Genomic DNA, 21141 nt, shown 5'->3' with positions numbered 1-21141 from the left:
AAAAGCATAATTTACTCACCCTCATGTCGTTCCAAACCTGTATGACTTGATTCTGTAGAACACAAAAGCAGATATTCTGAAGAATGTTCATGCTGCTTGTTTCCATACAATAAACTCGCGTGCTACATTAAAAGTCTACTGATATAATAGAACATAGTCAGGTTAGATGCCAGCGCAACATTTAATTTTTTGCAGATGAAAACAAGGCTGTGAGGGATAGACTTAGTCTCTACACAATGGCACGCCCTGTATAAAGGTTCTGGGTCACATCGTTTTCACAACTCACAACTTTGAGTTTTTTTTCTTAAAGATGCTTAGTCAGCTGAACAATCCCCATGTTGTTAAACAACAGTACAATCCATGCACTCCAATTATAGCCCTCACAGCCTCGTTTTCATTGCAGTTAAAAATTAAATATGGTCTATAGCTTTGTGTAAAGAACAGACAGAAATTTACGGTGTGAATCATATCAATCAGTTTTGTCATTATGAGTGTCTCTTATTGCCACAGAGAACTATAGTATAGCTTGTATGGACCACTTTTTATGTCAGTTAAGTACTTTATGAAACTAAGATATAAATAACTGAAATTATCTATGTTGACCGTGAAAAGTCAGGGAGTCTAGGAAACAATCAATCATCTTGTTTAAAAAAATAAATAAAATGAGATCCACCATGCTGATTCAGAGACGATCGCATGCTCCTCTCATTGTATCTGGAACAATGAATTAAATTCATTTTTGCAATTTCAAATGTATTTTTATCATGGCCAAAAGCATCTCTGATTACTACACACCTGCTCTAGTGACTGTGATTTCAGCCGTCCAAGGGATGGGACAGACATTCAGCAGAGATCTGAATCAGCTGTGAGAACAGAGAAGGTTTTTGAATGAATTTTCCATCTGTATGGCAAAAAAAAATCATAATTTCCATTTCTTGCATGCACAGGTATGTGAAATGACCTTGTACAGATCATTTCAGAGAACAGAAACCTTAAACGGGAACTGTTTTTTGCACAATCAGATCACTTTTACATCACATCCTGTTGACATCCTAAAATTCTACCAGTAGAACCAACTGGATGAGCTCCATAGAAGCTTAAATCTGGTTGTATTTAAAAACACAAATTTGACATGCACATCTGGAAATATTCTTGCGCGCGCACACACACACACACACGTTTTCCAGTACCTCATATGCTTGTGCGCAATTTGAAAACGAGAGCTCTCGGATTTAGAGAAAGGAAATGTGTCAAAATCTGTATCGCTGTATCACTATTTGTGCGTATCGCTAACATGCTATTAAACACTGCTCGTCTTTCCTTTCTTCAACGTGTCTCTGATGATGTCTCACAGCAGGTAAAAAGCTTTTCTGGGCTGCAGGAAACTGATCTAAAATTAGACTAATCTCAATTCCTGTCTTTAGGGCACAAATTCTACCTTTATTGTATGCATGCTCATATATTTGTTCATCAGGGATGTGTGTGTGTGTCTGTTTGATTGTGTCAACCCTCTATTTTCATAATAATTTTACATTTTAGGTTTACAGTAATTAAAAAAAAATATCAAAGCTGTTACTGATTACAGATATATCGCCATTTGAAGTGTCCTGTTTGCAAATATGTGCACGTGTTTTAACAGCATCAAACATGGCCAATAGTTAAGAGAGTATGAATATAACTTCATTTGCCGTTGGGAACATCTGTGATCTTAAAATGAATAGGCCATTCTCTTTCTCTCTGTTATGTAGTGAGGAGTTTTAGCAGTGTGCCGGAGGCGACCTCAGATTCAGATGATGAAGACAAACTGCACATTGTGGAGGAGGACAATATTGCTGACGATCCTGACCAAAAGTCCTCAGTATTCCAGCTCAAAGCAGCACGACAGCTCTCTGACACGGGCACACAGGACGGTGAGTAAACAAACAAGAGATTAGAAACTTAATGCATTTATTTGGGTTACAAACCAAAACATCAAGTTTTCAGAAAAGGATGCAATTGACCCTTCGCAGGGAGCTTGATTGCCAGGTGATCTGACCAATCATACTTCGCCATCCGCCATTTTGTCCGACGAAGCAGTCAGGAGAGTTAGTAGATTAACATGGGAGGATTTGAACTTGAAAAACTGAATATACTGACGCCTTTCCGCGGTTAAAACAACATTCCTTCTTGTTTTCATTCATGTTTATTTGATGCTATAAATGAACTAGAAGGAAGAGATGATCGGTTCACGAGCAGCTTTAACTGAGGCTCTACAGCAATCTGTCACGACACATTAAAGAGCCACAAAACGGTATTTATTGTTTAAATTTCTTTTTAAAAATAACCAAATTTGAAAGGTGAGACTTTGTTTAATATTTTTAATATCAAAACTAACCGAAAAGTAACCTGGTCTGTCCTGTCTGTCAGCGTATTGTCAGTCTCCTCTCTGATCCGCGATGTATTTTTCACTGCGTGAGAACATGGTGTGTGCGTGACAGCGGCGTAGCTTGTCAGACATAGCGACAGTAACTAAGGGGGGCGGGTCTTTGCGAAGGGTCATTTGTAACCTAAAAATTTGAAGTAATTATGCAAGAATAAGGATGATTGATGTTTGACAGATAACATCTTACCACAGCATGGCCGACAATCGGCCATCGGTGAGTGTCTGAAGGGCTAGTTTTTGCTGTGTGTTTTTCACATCAACGGGGGATCCCCCAATTCAGCATGTTGAATTGGCATCGGGACCATCGGTGAGAGAGATCACTATGATTTGCTGTTGAGTTTAGCGAACGCCACAGACAGAAGGCTGTTCTAATTTTAAGTATCTTACCTAAGCATTCCAGAATCTAGAATGAAGATAGTGATCAGCATGATTGACTTTCAAAATAAGCAAGCGATGATTTGTTTACGCTCTGTATATCTATATTCTTAGTTTCAGTTTCCCTTTTTGAATGATGAATATCGACTGATTGATACCGGCTGATATAGAGAGTTTTTTCCCTACACGCTGGCACAGAACGCACATGCTAGTTGACAGTCGCCTGTAGTCTTTTTGATGTGTTCAAGCACAGCTTTTTGGTCCAGACGCAGCCAACGCGAGGCAACAACACAGTCAGCTTTTGTCACTGCTAGTTCTTTGACGTTGGCTTTGTGTCACAGCCTTAACTGGTACATAATCTAGGCACTGTTTACACTTGGTATTAAGATGCGTTTTGATCGCTAAATACAGGTGTAAACGGGGTCTAAAACATTTTGAGCTAGTCGAAAATGCATTTAACCGGATTGCTTTCGTAGTGTAAACGCTCATGTGGTCGAATGCGTTCAAACAGCCAAAAAAGGCTGCCTACTGATCTAATGAGTAAACATTATGGGAAGCATGCTAGCCAGACTGGATTTAAACTTTGTTTGCTGGAGACGGAAAACGCACCAAATACAATGTTCTCTCACCATTCCTGATTTCTAAAACAGACTCACCATGTTTACCGTGATCTTGCGTCTATCAGAGCAGCTATCATTGATTAAAAATCAATTTTTAATTTCAATGTACTTCATTGATTCATCAAAGCAATGAAGTAATAGATTTGTTTTTTTTCTTTCAACAGATGGCAGCCTGGGGCCAGATGCTTTAATACAAGAAATAAGGGTCAAAGGTCAGTTTAGTGCAACACACTTTTATTTTTTTATTAATTTCAAAGGCTTTTACCAGTATAAAGGCTCGATTACACTACATGTCTTTTGCCCCAAACTTGCAATATGGATGAGGTGATGCTAGTTGAGCCAGTCTGCAAATTTTGGGCAGGTGGAGTAGACAGATTTCACACAAAATCGTGTTGTGTATTGATGGGCACAGACTCAACTTTTTAGCTTCAGACTATTATTCAGACTTCTTGTGTTTGGAACAACGTGAAAGTCTGGTAGTGTGTGACCCTCAGTCGTTTAGTGCAGTGGTTCCCAACTTTTTTGAAAGCATGGCACCCCTTAAATCTAGATGAGCAAACAACAAATGAAGCATAAACAGCAGCATGAATTTATTATGAAAGCATCACAACAGACATACTAACACCGTGTCCTAACCGCGACAGCGACACTAGATGATCCTATTTTAGAAACGGTTTCTATTTCTGCAATGTCGCGGCTGGAACAACAACAGAAAGTATGATAATCTCAGGTACTGTTTATGTGCTTTATTTAATGTTAAAAGCGTCTGTGTGAGTTTGAATATCATTTTGTGTGTCTTTTATAGCCAGAAAGCAACAATTCACCTCAGAATAAATAAAAGTAAACTAGAACGTTAAAACTGTCAACCCATTGTTAACAGACAAGAGCATTTTATGACAACGATTGTTTTGTGTGAACAAGTGATTTGAACCAATTACTTTATGTGGGAATCATTGGAACAAAACATTTAAAGATTGATACTTAACTCTTTAAATAATAACCAACTCCAATCAAATTTTGTCTTTAGTTTCTCATTTGCTTCGTTCAAACCTGACCTTATAAATTAAAAAATGAAACTACAATATCTGTGCATGGAACTGTGTCACAGGCATTTTAATGGGATACATGTGCCTGCTTTTGCAAGCACAGCCTCTTGATACATGGATAGATCCCCGTAGAAATAGATATTTCAGGATAGTGAAACCTGTAGATCGTGCTTCACTGACAGGCGCAGGCTTTTTTGTTTTTAACGTATGAGAACGCTAGCTCCATCTTTGCCCTATTCTGTCAATTTCGGTGTGAAATATAGAATTGAGCGCGCACCAGTACAGAGGCCGGGGCTAAGCGGAGCGGGGGAATTAAACTTAAAATATGAATGAAATATCAGTGTTTATTTTTGTTTGGACAAGTTCATATGTTGGTGTTTTGATATATTTTTAAATATATACTATAAAAAGTTATTATATGGTACAATAGTTATTTTAGGCTGTTGATTCTGAGAATTCTGCGGAAAAAACTGTCATACCTGTCAACATTTGGTTTTCAAAATCCGGGAGATTTGTGCAACTGGTCAACATTAGACAAACATATTGGTCCGATTATTCATAAAGAAGTTTGGGCCATGCAAATTACGAGAGTTTCCCGGGAAAAATAACAAACCGGGAGGGGTCGGGGAGATAGGGCTAAAAAACGGGAGAAACCCGGGAAAAACGGGAGTGTTGACAGGTATGCCCTAGCCAGTTGTCACGGCAGCCACTTTGGGAACTACTGGTTTAGTCTATGATGCCCAGTTTTTCTATGTTACTATTTAACAAAGCCGGAAAGTGTATTACAGCCCTAAGACAGGACAGCAAGACATAGAACAGAAAAAACAGGGAGAAAAAGGAGTGATGGGATCAGGATATATCAAACTAGTTTATAGTTTCATACTCGGGTTGCCATCCTATGGCTTGTTTGGGCACTTGGGCCTTCTTGACATGGAAAGATCTTGAAATTATTTTGGTAAAGGGAAAAGTAGCTGACATGTCTGTGAGAGTGTGTTAGGCTAGGATGGCTGGAGCAGGTGTGTATGAGCTCATTTCTCAGTCCACGCCTCCATAGCACATAGGCGTGGGCCTTACTGGCCCATTTCCCGGTCAAATATTAATACACTGTTGTTTTAAAAAAAAAAAACTGTTACCATCCAACCAGGGTCCGAAATTAGCACCCGCCAAGCGCCAAATGCGGGTAGATTTTCCGTTTGGCGAGTAAATCTCAAAAGGCTATCCGCCACACTGGCGGGTGGATGTTCCAGACATCCAAAGTCTTGCGGAAGTTTCGGGAGTCTCCCGCATATTGATAGCGGCTGCCTGATGCCCGCAAATTAGTTCAAATCTCCAGGAATCTAGAGCGAGCGAGAAAGAAAGAGCGCGCTCATACTGTGCTCCAAACCGTGTAGCGCGCGCACTGCAGTGAGCGAGAGACCTTGTGTGTGTGTGTGTGCCTCAAGAAGCGTGTGTGAACCTTCTCCACACCCAAAATAGACCAACACTGAATATATTATTTTAACTTAAAGAATTAACAAATTAAGATGACAAAAAGAAAACACTGAATCAGTTTGAAGCTTTGAAAAAAACGCTTTTTTTCATCAGACTACGTTTTTTCGTCAAATAAAAATAGCAGGCCTACCTCAATCCACAGCTAGTCTAGTTTTTACTTAAAAAAGTAATATGTCTACATGATTTGGGGTGAGTCTGGATCTCCGATGGCACAGATGTCCCGGGAATACAGAGATGACGTCTCGCTAGAGTGGCCAATTTCGGAAAGCGCCTTTCATTTGCTTGTGGATGTTTGCTTCGCCAGTGATATTGTATTGTACTTGCACTAGGCCTACTGCTATTTTAATACCACGTAGCATATTTTGCAAGTAACTTCGTCGCCCTTTCTGTCAAAATGGTCCCACACAGTAGCTACTTCTTTTCGCTTGCCTTGCTTCATTGTGCTTGCTCAGCGCAATATGTCTTTAGGCGCGTGTGGTTGCGCGTGTCGATGCACCCCATGATTTAACAAATACAGGGTATATATACTGTTTTTTTTTTACCATGCAGCAAACAAACAAAAAAGCTAAATGTGTGTGTGTGTGTGTGTGTGTGTGTGTGTGTGTGTGTGTGTGTGTGTGTGTGTGTGTGTGTGTGTGTGTGTGTGTGTGTGTGTGTGTGTGTGTGTGTGTATATATATAATTTTAAAACGGTAAAACTTTCGGTAAAGTATCTGATAGTTTTACAAAACCTTCAAATGTACTGTTATGAGCACTAGTTCCATGCTCACATCTTCCATGTCTTATATTTGTTGCTCTGATTTGACTTCTATGTACTCTTATTCATTCAACATAATACTTATCTCAATTAAATGTACTGAAATGAATGTATGTGACACAAAAAGGCTGTTTATTATTTTGGCCGGTAAAAAATATGCTTGGCTGGTGGATTTTTTCATCTACCAGTCCCCGTGGCAGGTGAGCCAAAAAGTTAATTTCGGACCCTGCATCCAACATAAAAAATCTGTGTCAGTGTTTGTCACACCGTTTCCATTTAAACCAAGTTGTGTTTCACTTAAGGCCGAGGTTGTTGTTTTTTCGGTGTCCCACGGGCCCTTAAAAGTCTTAAATTCAGTTGGATCAAATTTAAAGGTGGGGTATGTGATTTGGAAAACGACCGGCAGATTTTAAAAATACACAATTCAAATGGTCCTACCTTCTTTCCTCCAACGCTGGTTCTGACTCCACCCATTCGAAGAACATGGACGCGCAATCATGCACGAAAGAAAACTCAGATGCGCGAGAGATTGTAATGACGATTTACTACTAATCATGGAACCGGCTTTACTGACGAGATGCGCATGCGTCACGAGCTCTGAGTATGCGCACGAAGGGGGTCACGCGCGCTGGGGAGAGGGGGGTGTGGTACGACTGTTTGATTGACGAACTTACTGTCCAATGATTCTAGGTGGTCTTGGAAATGATTGGCTGGAGTTTTTCGAGTCCTGCCCGTTCCACAGATGATTAAATTGCTTAATTTTCATTTCAGTGCTTCTAACTCAGTGGCTGTAAGTGGGTTAGGAATAGGATTTCAAGTTATTTTGAAAAAATGGACCAAAAAGAGAATCACATTCCCCACCTTTAAGGCAATAAAAAAGGTCTTAAGTATCTTAAACGCTATTAGAAATGTCTTAATTATCATTTCATGAGGATCATGATATGGCTTTATGTGAATATTAAACCTCAAAAGGCTACGGTTTATTTGTGAGCACTGCATGTTTCAAAGTAAAAACTGTTGTGCATTATACAGGCCTGCGGTTTCAGTGAATACCGTGCATTTATGCCAAGCTACTGCTTATGATCTACTGTTGATGAATTATGACAATTTTTACCTAATAGTGATTGATTATATCATACCTGCAAAATCATCTCGTTTCTAAAAAGTTCAGCTCTGTTGTATACAGGGGTTACCAGGGTATCCTCTGTGTTTCTGCTGAACCCCTATAAGCGCCACCTACTGTCAGAGAGTGATTTTTCATTCAGCCAGTGGATCTAATGTGCATTATAAAAATCTAAACAATTTAGGCCACGTCCACACGAAGCCAGAGCTTTCCCTATCCGATCTTTTTTTCCTCGTTCTAAAAATAAATCCGTAAACACGGCACCGTCTCAAGAAATATCTGCGTACACACGAAACCACTGAAACCGACTCAAACCGATGTAGTATACATGCCAGACCAGTATGAGGCGCTGTATTTCTGACACAGATACACTAAAAATAGAGAAGACTTGCGCATAAACCTTTCGCTCTGTATACAATAATATACAGTATGTAATATTAGGCACATTAGCTTCTTTTCTTTTTTACCAAGAACTTTATTGAACAATACGAAAAACCATAAATGGCCTGGTACAAAATAGGGATGAGTCACAATATTCGATTAGTTAGCTAAAGCATAAAGCTTGCCACAAAGAACCGGCAAATAGCCTAATCATTATGAATGTGTCAAATATAGCAAGGAGACATTTTAATTGTTTATTAATAAACTAGTGTTTTCTGTGACGATGCTGACTTGCCACCTTCGCAATATTGTGAAGGTGCCTATATTAGAAATGCGCACTTCATATGGATTATTAGAGTTGTCTGTTTCTTTTCATTTTGAATTTTTTTGTTTAAAAGTAGAAATTTCAAGCTTAGATATATTTCTGAATTTCTGTTCATTTATGAGACAAGCTCCAGTTGACGTGCGATGCAAGTGTTATCGCTTCGGTGCCTCCATGTCCTGATTATAGGCTATTGTCTGCTATATTTGCTTATTTATTAAATCCAGGAAACTGGTTGATGAAACATTGATTAAAATTAAGATACAATTTATACCAATTCACTTTAAAGAAAGGCTTTATACCAAAAAAAACTTAATGAAGTGGTCAAAATGATGTGTTTCGATATTGCGCATCTTATGATTAGGCTACTCACGCTGTTCACTTTTCATATAATCAACATATATGAAATGGAAAAAAATAACATAATATTTAAACATAAATATGAAACTAACTTTTCTTTAATGGCTACAACATAGGCCTACAGTACAGAGAAATTTAATGTCAGAGCGAACGCCGTGTTACAGGTGAGCATGAGGGTGCAGAGGTGCGTTTTTTGAATAATAATAAAATAATTCCCAGCGATCGTCGAATATTATTTTTGCTTGAAATGCCCATCCCTACAAAATACGAAATGTCTTAATCAGACAAAATATAAACATCATAGCATAAGAAAGAAATATAAATGAATAAAGAGATAAAATAAGAATACATTAAAGTAGGCCTAAATAATAAAGAAAGAAATAAAAGAGGCTCAGTAGCTTCTGAAACATGAACTCAAGCAAGTAGTCGCAGTTGTTGTTACTGATTTAGCGTGTCTGACTAGTCGACACGTGGGGTGATGACATCGTTTCACGAAATATACGGATTGGCCGTACACACGAAAACACAAGGGTGTCGTTTTCAGATTTATCCACCCTGGGACCCGGTTTCAAAAAATACCGGTTTCAGTCTCCCAAAACGCCGGATCCGTCTGGACGAAACGCCGATCCGATAAAAAATGTGTACGTATACAGCTAAACGCGTCTCCGTGTGGGCAGCGTCTAAGATAATAAGATATAAGAGTTGTTTAAATCGTTGTTTTTAGTCATTTTTTATGGTTTGGTTGCTCTACCCCACACATAAATCACATATGGTATTCATTTTATTTGTGCTCTTAAAAACACCTTCAGATACCTTGTTTTTGTGTATCACAATATGTTTGTTTCAAATAAAAATGCAAATATATTTGATACTGATCCAGAAGCTGAGAAGAGGGTATTTGTGTGTGTTTTAGTTGATCTAATCTGCCTGTGTGTGTTTGAAAGAGGAGTGTGTCACTGATGAGGAAGACAGTGCTGATAATGATGTGGCCGGTGAGGAAAAGCAGACGGAAACTGAACCTATTCACTCAGACGGCCAGGAGGAGCATCAGAGAACGCCAGAACGAGGGGTCCATGATGAGAACGGTAACAATCAAGGTTTTTTTTGTCTTTCCTTCAATTGCCATCAGCTTTTCATCATCATGCCATCAGTTGTATGGATAGATTTAGATTGATTACGACTCTCTCTCTCTCTGTCAGGTACTCCTGATGCATTCTCCCAACTGCACACCTGTCCTCACTGTTCCCGCGGTTACAAGCGTCATACGTCGCTGAAGGAGCACATTAAACTACGGCATGAAAAGGGCGATGACAACTATTGCTGTTCCCTCTGTAGCTACACCTTCACCTACCGAACGCAGCTCGTGCGTCACATGACCGCACACAGACACGTCCGAGAGCAGGTACAAGCAGTACTCACACCTTTGTAATGTTCACACCTCTGTGGAGGAAATGACAGTGAGTCAACATGTGACTGTGAACAAAAGCTCTAACTGAAGTAACAAACTTTTTCCTGTCTCTTTTCACAGCGGACTATTTCTCAGTCGGGCGGAAACAGAAAGTTTAAGTGTACAGAATGCTCCAAGGCCTTCAAATACAAACATCACCTGAAGGAGCACCTGCGCATTCACAGCGGTCAGTTGCCAGACACGGCACAACTTAAGTACAGTCAACATTAGGATTAACACCAGTTTTAACCCTAGACTATGAAACCCTGTTCCAGAGAAGGGTTTACGTATTAGCAAATGTTATACAGTAAACGATATTTATATAGAATTGACCGCCAAATATGAAAAACGACAAGTGCCTAATTTAATATTTATGATCTTTGTACAGTCACAGACATTTTCACACGGTTTAGTTTCAATGTCTGAGGGAAACATCTTTTAAGAGGCAGATTTTTGGTTTGTTTGCTTGTTTGCTTATCGGTATAAAATAAAATAAAAGTTACATTGTAAGATAAAGTTGCAATTGTGTAATTGTTTTTTTCTCCTCTGAGGCCTTCCATAATAGCCTTCAGAAGGATAATGAAATAAGCAAATTAAAACAGGTCAATTATTCAATAAAAACACAGTAAAATATCTTAAATAAAATAAACAGTAAAACAACCGTTTCCTATTTTGATATATTTTTAAATGCATTTTATTCCTGTGATGCAAAGCTGAATTTTCAGCATCATTACTCCAGTCTTCAGTGTCACATGATCCTTCAGAAATCATTCTAATATGCTGAGTTCTTCAAATTTACTTTTGAACAGTAGTGTATATCAGTAACTACATATACTTAGTTACATATACTATAATCCATAAGCTTCTTTATCTCTGTGTTTCTACAGGTGAGAAGCCATATGAATGCTCTAATTGTCGGAAGCGTTTCTCTCACTCGGGGTCCTACAGCTCTCACATCAGCAGTAAGAAATGTGCGAGCGTGACCAAATCGGTCAACGGCCTGCCTCGCTCACCTGGAGTGAAAACAACTCTTACCATTTCTCGCCCCACACAAATCCTTTTGAGGGAGAAGGTGGAAATCACCAACAAGCCTCTGCAAGAGCAGCTCCCCCTGAAACAGATCAAACAGGAGCCTGTTGAACACCAACCCAAATCTGCGCCAGCAACACCAACGATAGCCGGCACAAATGCCAACGGGGTCGTGGCTCCGCAAGGCGTCATCCAAACCTTGGTCCTGCCCACTGTCGGGCTGGTCCAGCCAATCAGCATCAACCTTAGTGACTTACAGAACGCGCTGAATGCTGCGATGGAGGGCAGGCAGGTGTTGACTAGTGGTAATGCAAACGGAACAAATGCTAAAATCATAGGCCAAGCGCAGACGCAAGCTGTCATGCTGCAGCCACAGCAGGGACAGCCCCAAGTGATCTCCGCCATCTCTCTACCGGTCGTGGGACAAGACGGAAATACCAAAATTATCATCAACTACAACCCCCAGCTAGACCCACAACTCAAGGGAGTAAAAGTGAACACAGTGCAGCCCACAGTGACCCAAACCGGTATGGCGCAAGCAAAATCTACAGCATCTAACATCGCACAGCCAAAAGTGATCCAGCATAATTCGGTACAATCCAACTTGACCGAAACCCAAACATCTGGTACACCTAAACCTACACAGGTAAATATAATTAAACCAGTCCAAAGCAAACCGCCATCTATCATTAAGATAACGCCAGCGCAGGCCGCAAGGTTGGCCCAAGCTCGGGCGGCACAACCTAAGCTCACCCAGCAAACTTTACTGCTAGTGAGGAGGGCAGATGGGTCGCAGAGCCTTGTGGTTCGACAAATACCTGTCGCCAATCCCAACACGCAGGGCACCGAGATGAAATTAACCCCAGACAAAACTACAAACACACCAGCAGCAGAAAGAAAAGAGACAACTGAAAACACAAGTTCACTGGAGGATAATTGTGAACCACAAAACCTGACTGCACCCCCCGAAATCAAAATCAAAACCGAACCAGACTCTCCGTCCAAGATCGAGACCGATATACAGAGTGAAGGAGAGAAGGAAGAGATGCAGACAGATGGGAATAAAGAGGAAGGGAAACAAACAACAGCAACAACTGATGCAGTCTCACACTCTGGAACGGTTCACAGTGGCGTCGCCTGCGGAGATAACTTCCATAACTATGTGACATGTCTGGTTTGTGACAGCTCCCAGAGTAAACGGAAGCTCGCAGACTCGCAAGACAGTGACGCCAAAGCGTCGCCTACAACTATCTCTCTCACCTCTCTACTGGATAAGGATAAGAGTGGAGCAGCAGAACGCCTCCTTCCTCTTCTGAAGGCCTACAGTCAGAACCCAGAGCCTACTGACGGGCAGCTGGCACAGGTGGCCAAGACTGTCAAGTTACCTCTACAGGCGGTCAGCAAGTGGTACCAGAAGATGCGTTCGAAAAAGATATTGCTCCAGGGCGCAAGCAACCCGAAAAACAACAAAGAGGTAAGTACAAAATATTTTATTGAACTGTAAAATAGAACTGTCACAATTAGGGCTCTTATGAATACAAATAATTGTGCAATTAAGTTAAAGTTCAACACAGATACACAATAAGTCATTTATTTTTATTTAACATGAATTCATGTTTAAATAAGCTTATATGATTTTCTATGAAGCTCAGAGAAGTTATGACAATATTTTAAATTCTAAAAATATTTACAAATACAGAATACATGTTTATTTAATTATATCAAAAGATTTTCAGTAAGATTTTTGGAAATAAATATTTTATTCAGCAAAGACATTAATTTGATCAAAAGTGAAGACCTGCATTGCTAACAGCAAATAAATGCTGTTTTTTTTAACTTGCTTTTTATTAAAAAATTATGAAAAGATGCATCATGTTCCCACACAAATATTAAGCAACTGTTTTCAATATTGACAATAATAAGAAATGTTTCTTGAGCATCAAATCATATTATAATGATTTCTGAAGGATCATGGGACACCGAAGACTGGAGTAATGATGCTGGAAAAAAAAAAGAATATATATATATATATATATATATATATATATATATATATATATATATATATATATATACACACACAAACACACTAATACACACACACACAAGTATCTCATGAAAGTGAGTGACCCCTCACATTTCAGCAAACATTTTAGTATATCTTCTCAAGGGACAATACTATAGAAATGAAACTCGGATATATTTTAGAGTAGTCATTGTGCTGCTTGTAACAGAATGTATTTACTGTCCTCTGAAAATAACTCAACACAGCCATTATTGTCAAAATAGCTGGCAACAAAGGTGAGTACACCCTAAGTGATAATAGCTGTATGTCATTTAACCATGCAAAGCCACATGTCCTATGTCATCATGTTCATGTTTTTGTCTGCTTGACAGGACCATACAAATATGTGTAAATTGTATTAGAGCAGTTAAAATTGGTGCTTTGAGTACAATTCTCTCATACTGACCACTGGATGTTCAACATGTTACCTCATGGCAAAGAACTCTCTAAAGATTGGAGAATTAGACTGTTTTTTCTCCACAAAGATGGCCTAGGCTATAAGAAGATTGGTAACACCCTGAAACTGAGTCATAAAGTGGTTTTAAAGTGGTTTTAGGGTCATAAAGTGGTTTTCCAAGATGGGTTCCAATCGGAACAGGCCTCGCAAGGGTAGATCAAAGTTGTTGAGTCCTCGTGTTGTGCGTCAGGTGCAGAAGCTGGCTTCAAAAAACAGACGCATGAGTGCTGACAGCATTGCTTTAGAGGTTGCAGAAGTGAAAGGTCAGGTTGTCAGTGCTCAGACCATACGCCACACACCGCAACAAGTCGTTTGCATGGCCGTCGTCCCAGAAGGAAGCTTCTTCTGAAGCTGCTTCACAAGAAAGCCCGCAAACAGTTTGCTGAAAGCAACCTGTCCAAGAGCATGAATTACTGGAACCAGGTCCTGTGGTCTGATGAGACTAAGATAAACTTGTTTGGCTCAGATAGTGTCCAGCATGTGTGGCGATGCCCTGGTGAGTACCACCAAGAAGATTGTGTCTTGCCTACAGTCAAGCATGGTGGTGGTAGCGTCATGGTCTGGGGCTGCATGAGTGCTTCTGGTACTGGGGATCTGCGTTTCATTGAGGAAAACATGGATTCCAACATATACTGTGACATTATGAAGCAGAATATGATGCTCTCCCTTCAGAAACAGGATAACGACCTCAAACACACCGCCAAGATGACAACTGCCTTGCTGAGGAAGCTGAAGGTGAAGGTGATGGAGTGGCCAAGTATTTCTCCAGACCTGAAACCTATTGACCTATGGCTAAGCCACGTCCCCTCCACTCACTCGGACAAACAGGCAACATTCGGTGACGGGCGCTATATTTAGTTACGTTGAAGAGGAGTGAAAAGGCTACATGTTTCGCTAAAAAAAACAACAACACAAAGTTCCCCAGTTGTTTTGGTAGAAAGTCTAAAATGTTGTGCTTCAATATGTAATTAATGGTTCATGATCAAATTAAATATGTACAGGTCTAAGTTACATACGTTTCCAGGACAAGCCATTTTACCATCTTTACCAAGAGTACCTCTCCGTTAGTTTGGTGCTACAGTATTTACATGAATCATTCAGCACAACATTGCTAACATTTGTTATCTCAGTTATTTACAGATACGTTAATGAAGCTAAGTGACATGATGTACAACGCAGCTAGAAGCTAACGTTAATGTTTTCTAATGTTAGGCTAATGTTAGCCTAACGTTACGTTAGAGATTTTAAAGATAACATTCAAATACGTTGTTGACTTACATTAGAACAGATGTAGACATCCTTGTTTAATTTATCCACGTTTAGTTGGTGTTGTGGTCTACCGCATAACTTAATCCAGAGCAGACACTTATCTCGGTTGAGATGTGGCTTAATTGGGAAAGGGTAAAAAATACACACTGTCGCCCAGCCTCTCGGGATACCTAGTGTCGGAGTGGCATGTACTCAATGCACACCGTTTGACCATTTTAAACTTAAAATGACAAGAGAAAACATAAAAATGAATGAAAACTGACTAACTGCAATGCATTTCAATGGACGTGGAAGCAGAGAATGTCCGAGTGTATTGGGAGCTATGCGCACTGTGATTGGCTCATCGCGTTTGTGGGGCGTGGCTTAACCATGTGGAATTCAGCACCTGTGGAATCAATCCAGCAGAAGGTGAGAAGCGCCATGTGTCTAATAGCCAGCAGCTCCATGATGTCATTATGGAGGAAGAGTGTCCCAACAACAACCTGTGCAGCTCTGGTGAACTCCAAGTCTAGGAGGATTAAGGCAGTGCTAGATAACAATAGTGCTCTCACAAAATATTGACACTTTGGACACACTTTTGAAATGTTCACTTAGGGTGTACTCACTTTTGTTTCCAGCTATTTTGACAATAATGGCTATGTTGAGCTATTTTCAAAGGACAGTAAATATATACTGCTATACAAGCAACACAATGACTACTGTAAAATATATCAAAGTTTCATTTCTATAGTATTGTCCTTAGGGAAGTTATACTAAAATGTTTTCTGAAATGTGAGTGTTGTACTCACTTTTGTGAGATATACTGTTTTACTGTATTTTTGATTAAGTAAATCCAGCCTTGGGGAGCATAAGATACTTCTTTGAAAAACATTTTAAAAAATCTTTAAAAAAGTGTATATACATAATATATTTACAGATATTAAAAGCATAATATAATATTTCTTAATTATAGTTCATTATAATTATAAGACATGTTAAAGCTTTCACTTAATGCACAAGGCAATTATATAAGCATGTCAAGGCCTAAAAAACTATTTCTAAGGTGGTCACTAATGATGCATTTAAAATGAATGAGCTGTTCCAAAACATGTTAATAATGTCTTACTTTCTTGTGTGACCAAGAAAAAAACACCATCTGCTGTGTCTCAAGAAACAAACTCAACTCAAGCCACCTGCACTCCCACTCAACCCGTTGATGACACCTCAGAGGACACCCAAAATGAAAGTGCCGCTTCACCCGCCTCCCCTCCAACCAGTCTCTCCACCGATGATCTCGTCATTGTAAAGACAGAAGACGTAGAGGAGGATCTGCAGTCTGAACCGCTGGACCTCTCACTCCCCAAGTCCAGCCCAACTCAAGCCAGCACTACCACTAAGCTCCCGGTCTCCACTCAAAAGGAACCGCTCAACCTCACCTGCCTCAAGAAACAACCGTTGCCAGGAAACACCATCTATGTGACACAGGGCACCACAGGTCAATTAAACATCATGACAGCGTCATTGCCAACACTGGTTGCCATAGCAGAGCCAGGTGGTGTTCCGTGCATCGGCACTGCAATATCCGGTAACAAACGAACCATCCTGATTCCTCAGCTCACCTACACCTACACCACCAACTCAAGCATCAAGACCCCTGACAGTGTCTCGACAGACACGAAGGGGACGGTGATACTCAACAACTGTCCGGTAAGCACAACAAATACACACAAACATTAAGGTCTGCACATACCTTTCTTCAGAACATCATTCCAGACTCCTTGTTCTGTGTTTCTCTCGCTCAGCAGGTCCCGGACATCGCTTCTGACTGCGTGTCAGGGGTAGAGGACCAGAACGATGAAGATTCACCTCTCATGAAGAAGAGGAGGAAGACTGTCGGGGGCCTGTACGCCTGTGATCTGTGTGACAAAATCTTTCAGAAGAGCAGCTCACTGCTGCGACACAAGTATGAACACACGGGTACGTAAAGCCACACATAATTTACAGCATTTGGACACTTGAAAAGGTATTAATATAGTATTAGAAAACAAAATATACCTGTAGATAAACTGCTGGCAACCTCTTGCAACTCCAAGGTCTTGGGTTTGATTTACCAGAAAAACAATGCTGATATAAAAAAAAATACTACTACTAATAATAATAAATATAAACCTTTATTACTCTATAAGTCACTTTGGATGCAATAGTCTGCAAAATGTATAAAAGTAAAATATTAAAACTATTGATGCACTGATGTATCCTCCAATAGTTGGCATCAGACATTTGCGAAGTCCTCGACTCTTGCATTGTCAATACAAGATCGTGACCAAAAGAGGTGCATCAATTTTTGGTCCAGATCTTGTATTAACAAGGCAAGAGTCAAGCACTTTGTCAAGTCTCCTCCAGCACATACCAAAGACTTTCAATGAATTTAAGGTCTGGACTCAGAGATGCCAATTCATGTGTGAAAATGATTCGTCATGCTCCTACCAAACATTCCCTCACAATTTGAGCCTGATGAATCATGACATTGTCATCCTGGAATATGGCCATGATGTGTCTTTCTACATGGTTGTTTAAGAAATTAAAGCTACACACTATCAATTAAGGTTAGAAAAACTGTTGCCAAACGTATAACATGTTAGAAACATAATAATCACTGCAATAATGATCCGATCATTTGCCTATTTAAATCCAAACAGCAACTTTATTTTTGGCTGGGGAGTGTGTGTGTGTGTGTGTGTGTGTGTGTGTGTGTGTGATATATTATATATATATATATATATATATATATGTATATATATATATATAAACACCATGATCTAATAGTGACATTCATACATTTTGCAGCCACTGTACCTGTTAATCTGTACCCCCTCTATGGTAAACTCAACGTTTTGCGCTATCATTCCCAGGTAAGCGACCTCACGAGTGCGCCATCTGTAATAAGGCGTTCAAACACAAGCACCACCTGATCGAGCACACGCGACTACACTCCGGAGAGAAGCCCTACCAGTGTGACAAGTGTGGCAAACGCTTCTCTCACTCGGGCTCTTATTCTCAGCACATGAACCACCGATACTCTTACTGCAAGAGGGACACTCATGAACTGCCAGAACAGATCAGCACCTCCACTCCTCCCTCTCACCTCGACTCAGACGAGAGAGAGAGCGACGCAGAGGACGAGGAGGAGGAGGAGGAGGAAGAGGATTTATCCGCTCTGGACATGAGTGATATCAGAGTGGTGCGAGTAGGAGAGGAATACGAGGATGAGGAGGAGAGCGGGGAAGAGGAAGAGCAGGACAGAGGACACGAGGAGGAAGAGACAGAGGAAGGAGGAATGGTTATGGAGGTGGAGATCGGAGACACTGACACTCTGGAGGAGGAAGTCGGGGAAACCGTGGAAACGGAGGATGCTATGGAGATTTCAGGCAGTGCAGAGGACACTGTTCTCGCTCAAAATGAAGGAAACACAGAGATGGCAGTCGAGGACTGAAGAATGAACGCTCCTCTTTCTGTCACTCACGTGGGACTAATGAAAGAGGTGATGAGCTCTTCATCAAACGAATCATCGGTTGCTATGGAAACTGTTTCAGCTCTTTACTGTGTATAAAACCCAGGTGTGCCTGATTTACAAAACAATATTTCCTTGTTTTTTAAAAAAAGTATTTGAGTATAACAAGGAAAAAAAGCAGAAACAAAAACTCCAACTCAACTAGACTTCATAGGACTTAAAAGTTTCAATTGTTTTGCTTTGTTCCGTTACTGAACCGACCTCGGTATGTCAGATTTTCAGTGTTCATGTGTTTTTGTTGCTCTGTACAGTCAGATTTCTATACCTTTATATTTGCCAATGAAGTTTACGAAAATCAGTATTTTAAAGTTTTCAGAAACAAAACAAAATTCTGCACTGCAGGTATAACTGGTTTACTCACGGGGGTGATTCTCACAAAAGGGTCATATTTCACTTCAAAAATCAAAAGAAAAAAATGAGGACATTATATTTTGCATAAAGAAAATGAAGTCTATTTTAAGGACCATCAAAGGCATTATTTTGAAGACAATTTAACACTCCCTTTTGAAAAGTCTACATCATTTGTAAAGAACAATTGTAAGTATACACTGATTTTAATTTATGCCATACATTTTAATTCATGATTATTTTAATAAACAAAAAAGAAAAACTGTTCAGAGAGGATGGTTTTCATGCTTAATTGTAATTTATATTTTTTTCATACAAAATATAAATTTTTGTTTTGGTGCGAAATATGACCTGGGCATTTCTTTGTGAGATTTACCAGATACTTAATGCCTCAAGTTTAAAATACCATTCAGTATTTTTGTCTTGTTAAACAGGCAATCTGTTGTTATCATTGCCTCGTTTTCCCATGTGATTGTTTGTCTGCCTTATGAAGGAAATTAGATTGCACTTGGTTATTAAGAATTAATGATTCAATATCATACGAATCATTAATTATGGAAATATTCATAGGAATGCTTGAATCACTTTGTTGATATAATTTGAACTGTTCACTTGTAATGAACTCCTCAACTGATCAATAATTCAAATTAGATCGTAATTCTATTGAGAAAAAATGTTTTGTAATAAGCACTCCAAAAAGATTGTCGTAACTGTTTAAAAAAATTGTATAGATACTTTTCACAATCATGGCACCATATGAAAACAAAAACCGTCAGTCGGGAAAAAAAGGGTTCGTCATTTCAACCTCGAAGGCAGTTTCACCTGTTATTTCATTTATCTTTGTGTGGCTTTATGTTGTAGCGTGTCAGTCTGTGTTCATAGGTGATGCTCTAAGGAACTGCACACCCACAGCCTTATGCAAGACCGCCAAGCTGTAAGTGCCATTCACAAATGTTAAAATAGTGCTCCACAGTCACACTGGACAATCTAGGCTTTAGTCAGCTGGCCAGGAATATAAAGGTAAATAATATATGTCAACATTGGTCAAAAACCCAACTGATTTGAGAAATGTACAAAAATATAAAGTTTGTAACACTGCCATCTAACTGTGATAATCAAAATGGTGCACTTTCAAGCTGTTACAACTTTTCACCTTGCGCTCCTAAAAAAAAGTTGTTCTCTCTCCTAGCCATAGGAATGTATTGATAAGGAAATCCATATTTTTCATCTAGGTGTTCTCTCTAAGCTTTCCAAGGTTCATGGATCTATATACACAAAATGTATCATAATGAAGTCATACGACAAATATGGACCGTATGTAATATGACTGTGAAGTGCACAATTAAAGCAGCACTTTGGAAGAGGCGCATAGGATTAATATGTTTTAGTTGATTGTGTCTGAGCAGACCTTACAGTATTATTAATTTCAATGTATTTCAAAATGTTTATTCTTTGTGTTTATGCATGTGTATATTGTGTAATACCATCAGTATTATTGTCATTGATGAATGTTTCATTTGTAGAACCTTTTTATATACGTCTTATTTTTGTATTGCTTTATTTATTGCGTGTTTAATACACATTGTAGTTTAACACAATGTATTTTAGATTGAATTTCAGTGCCACGAAGGAGGTTAAACCCTGATATACAGTATATAAATCCAAACTGAACAGTATTAGTTTTATAACTTCAAGTTATTTTTTAATACTACCACAGAAAGTCAATCAGGCAGACATTTGCACCCATCGTTTTGTTTTTTTATTAAATCCTGAACCTTTTCCATCAGCTTCACGGTAATTTATAGTAAATGACCCTTAAACCTGTGATAAAGAGCATGGATTCATATTGTTGTACTGGTGTTGAAATTGCCATTTTGGAACCAAAATTAGTCAACCCATTTCATTTACATTTATTTTCATTTGTGCCAACATTGCATTGTGTGTGTAAATGTCACATATTCCATGAGGTGTTGATGAACCTACTTGTAAGATTTTTCTTCCTTTGTTTCCTTTTATGATGCCCCATAAAATAAAATGAAGTGAAGCACCAGGTCATTTCTTAATTACTTATTCATTCTCA

The 21141-nt window shown here is 39.3% G+C and overlaps 1 protein-coding gene across 4 annotated transcripts in view; it reads left to right on the top strand.

Annotated features, from left to right (window-relative positions):
- The window catches only part of zeb1a (zinc finger E-box binding homeobox 1a), a 26300-nt gene extending 5189 nt beyond the window's left edge, over positions 1-21111 (top strand). For 2 of the 4 annotated variants that reach the window (XM_077222363.1, XM_077222365.1), the window contains exons 2-10: positions 1749-1910; positions 3582-3629; positions 9841-9981; positions 10096-10298; positions 10425-10530; positions 11231-12846; positions 16286-16849; positions 16948-17119; positions 18055-21111. In XM_077222363.1, the coding sequence (XP_077078478.1) occupies positions 1749-1910; positions 3582-3629; positions 9841-9981; positions 10096-10298; positions 10425-10530; positions 11231-12846; positions 16286-16849; positions 16948-17119; positions 18055-18635 (3593 nt within the window). In that variant the 3' untranslated portion in view covers positions 18636-21111. Of the gene's footprint in view, positions 1-1748; positions 1911-3581; positions 3630-9840; positions 9982-10095; positions 10299-10424; positions 10531-11230; positions 12847-16285; positions 16850-16944; positions 17120-18054 lie in introns of all 4 variants that reach the window. The other 2 variants (XM_077222362.1, XM_077222364.1) reach the window with 1 other exon arrangement.
- Positions 21112-21141: the final 30 nt, after the last annotated feature.

This window comes from Siphateles boraxobius, unplaced genomic scaffold (genome assembly GCF_051911475.1).
Source record: "Siphateles boraxobius isolate OS27281-9 unplaced genomic scaffold, OSU_SipBor_1 86, whole genome shotgun sequence".
NCBI lineage: Eukaryota > Metazoa > Chordata > Actinopteri > Cypriniformes > Leuciscidae > Siphateles > Siphateles boraxobius.
Note: the sequence above shows the minus strand (reverse complement) of the source record. Positions and strands in the feature narration are given on the sequence as shown.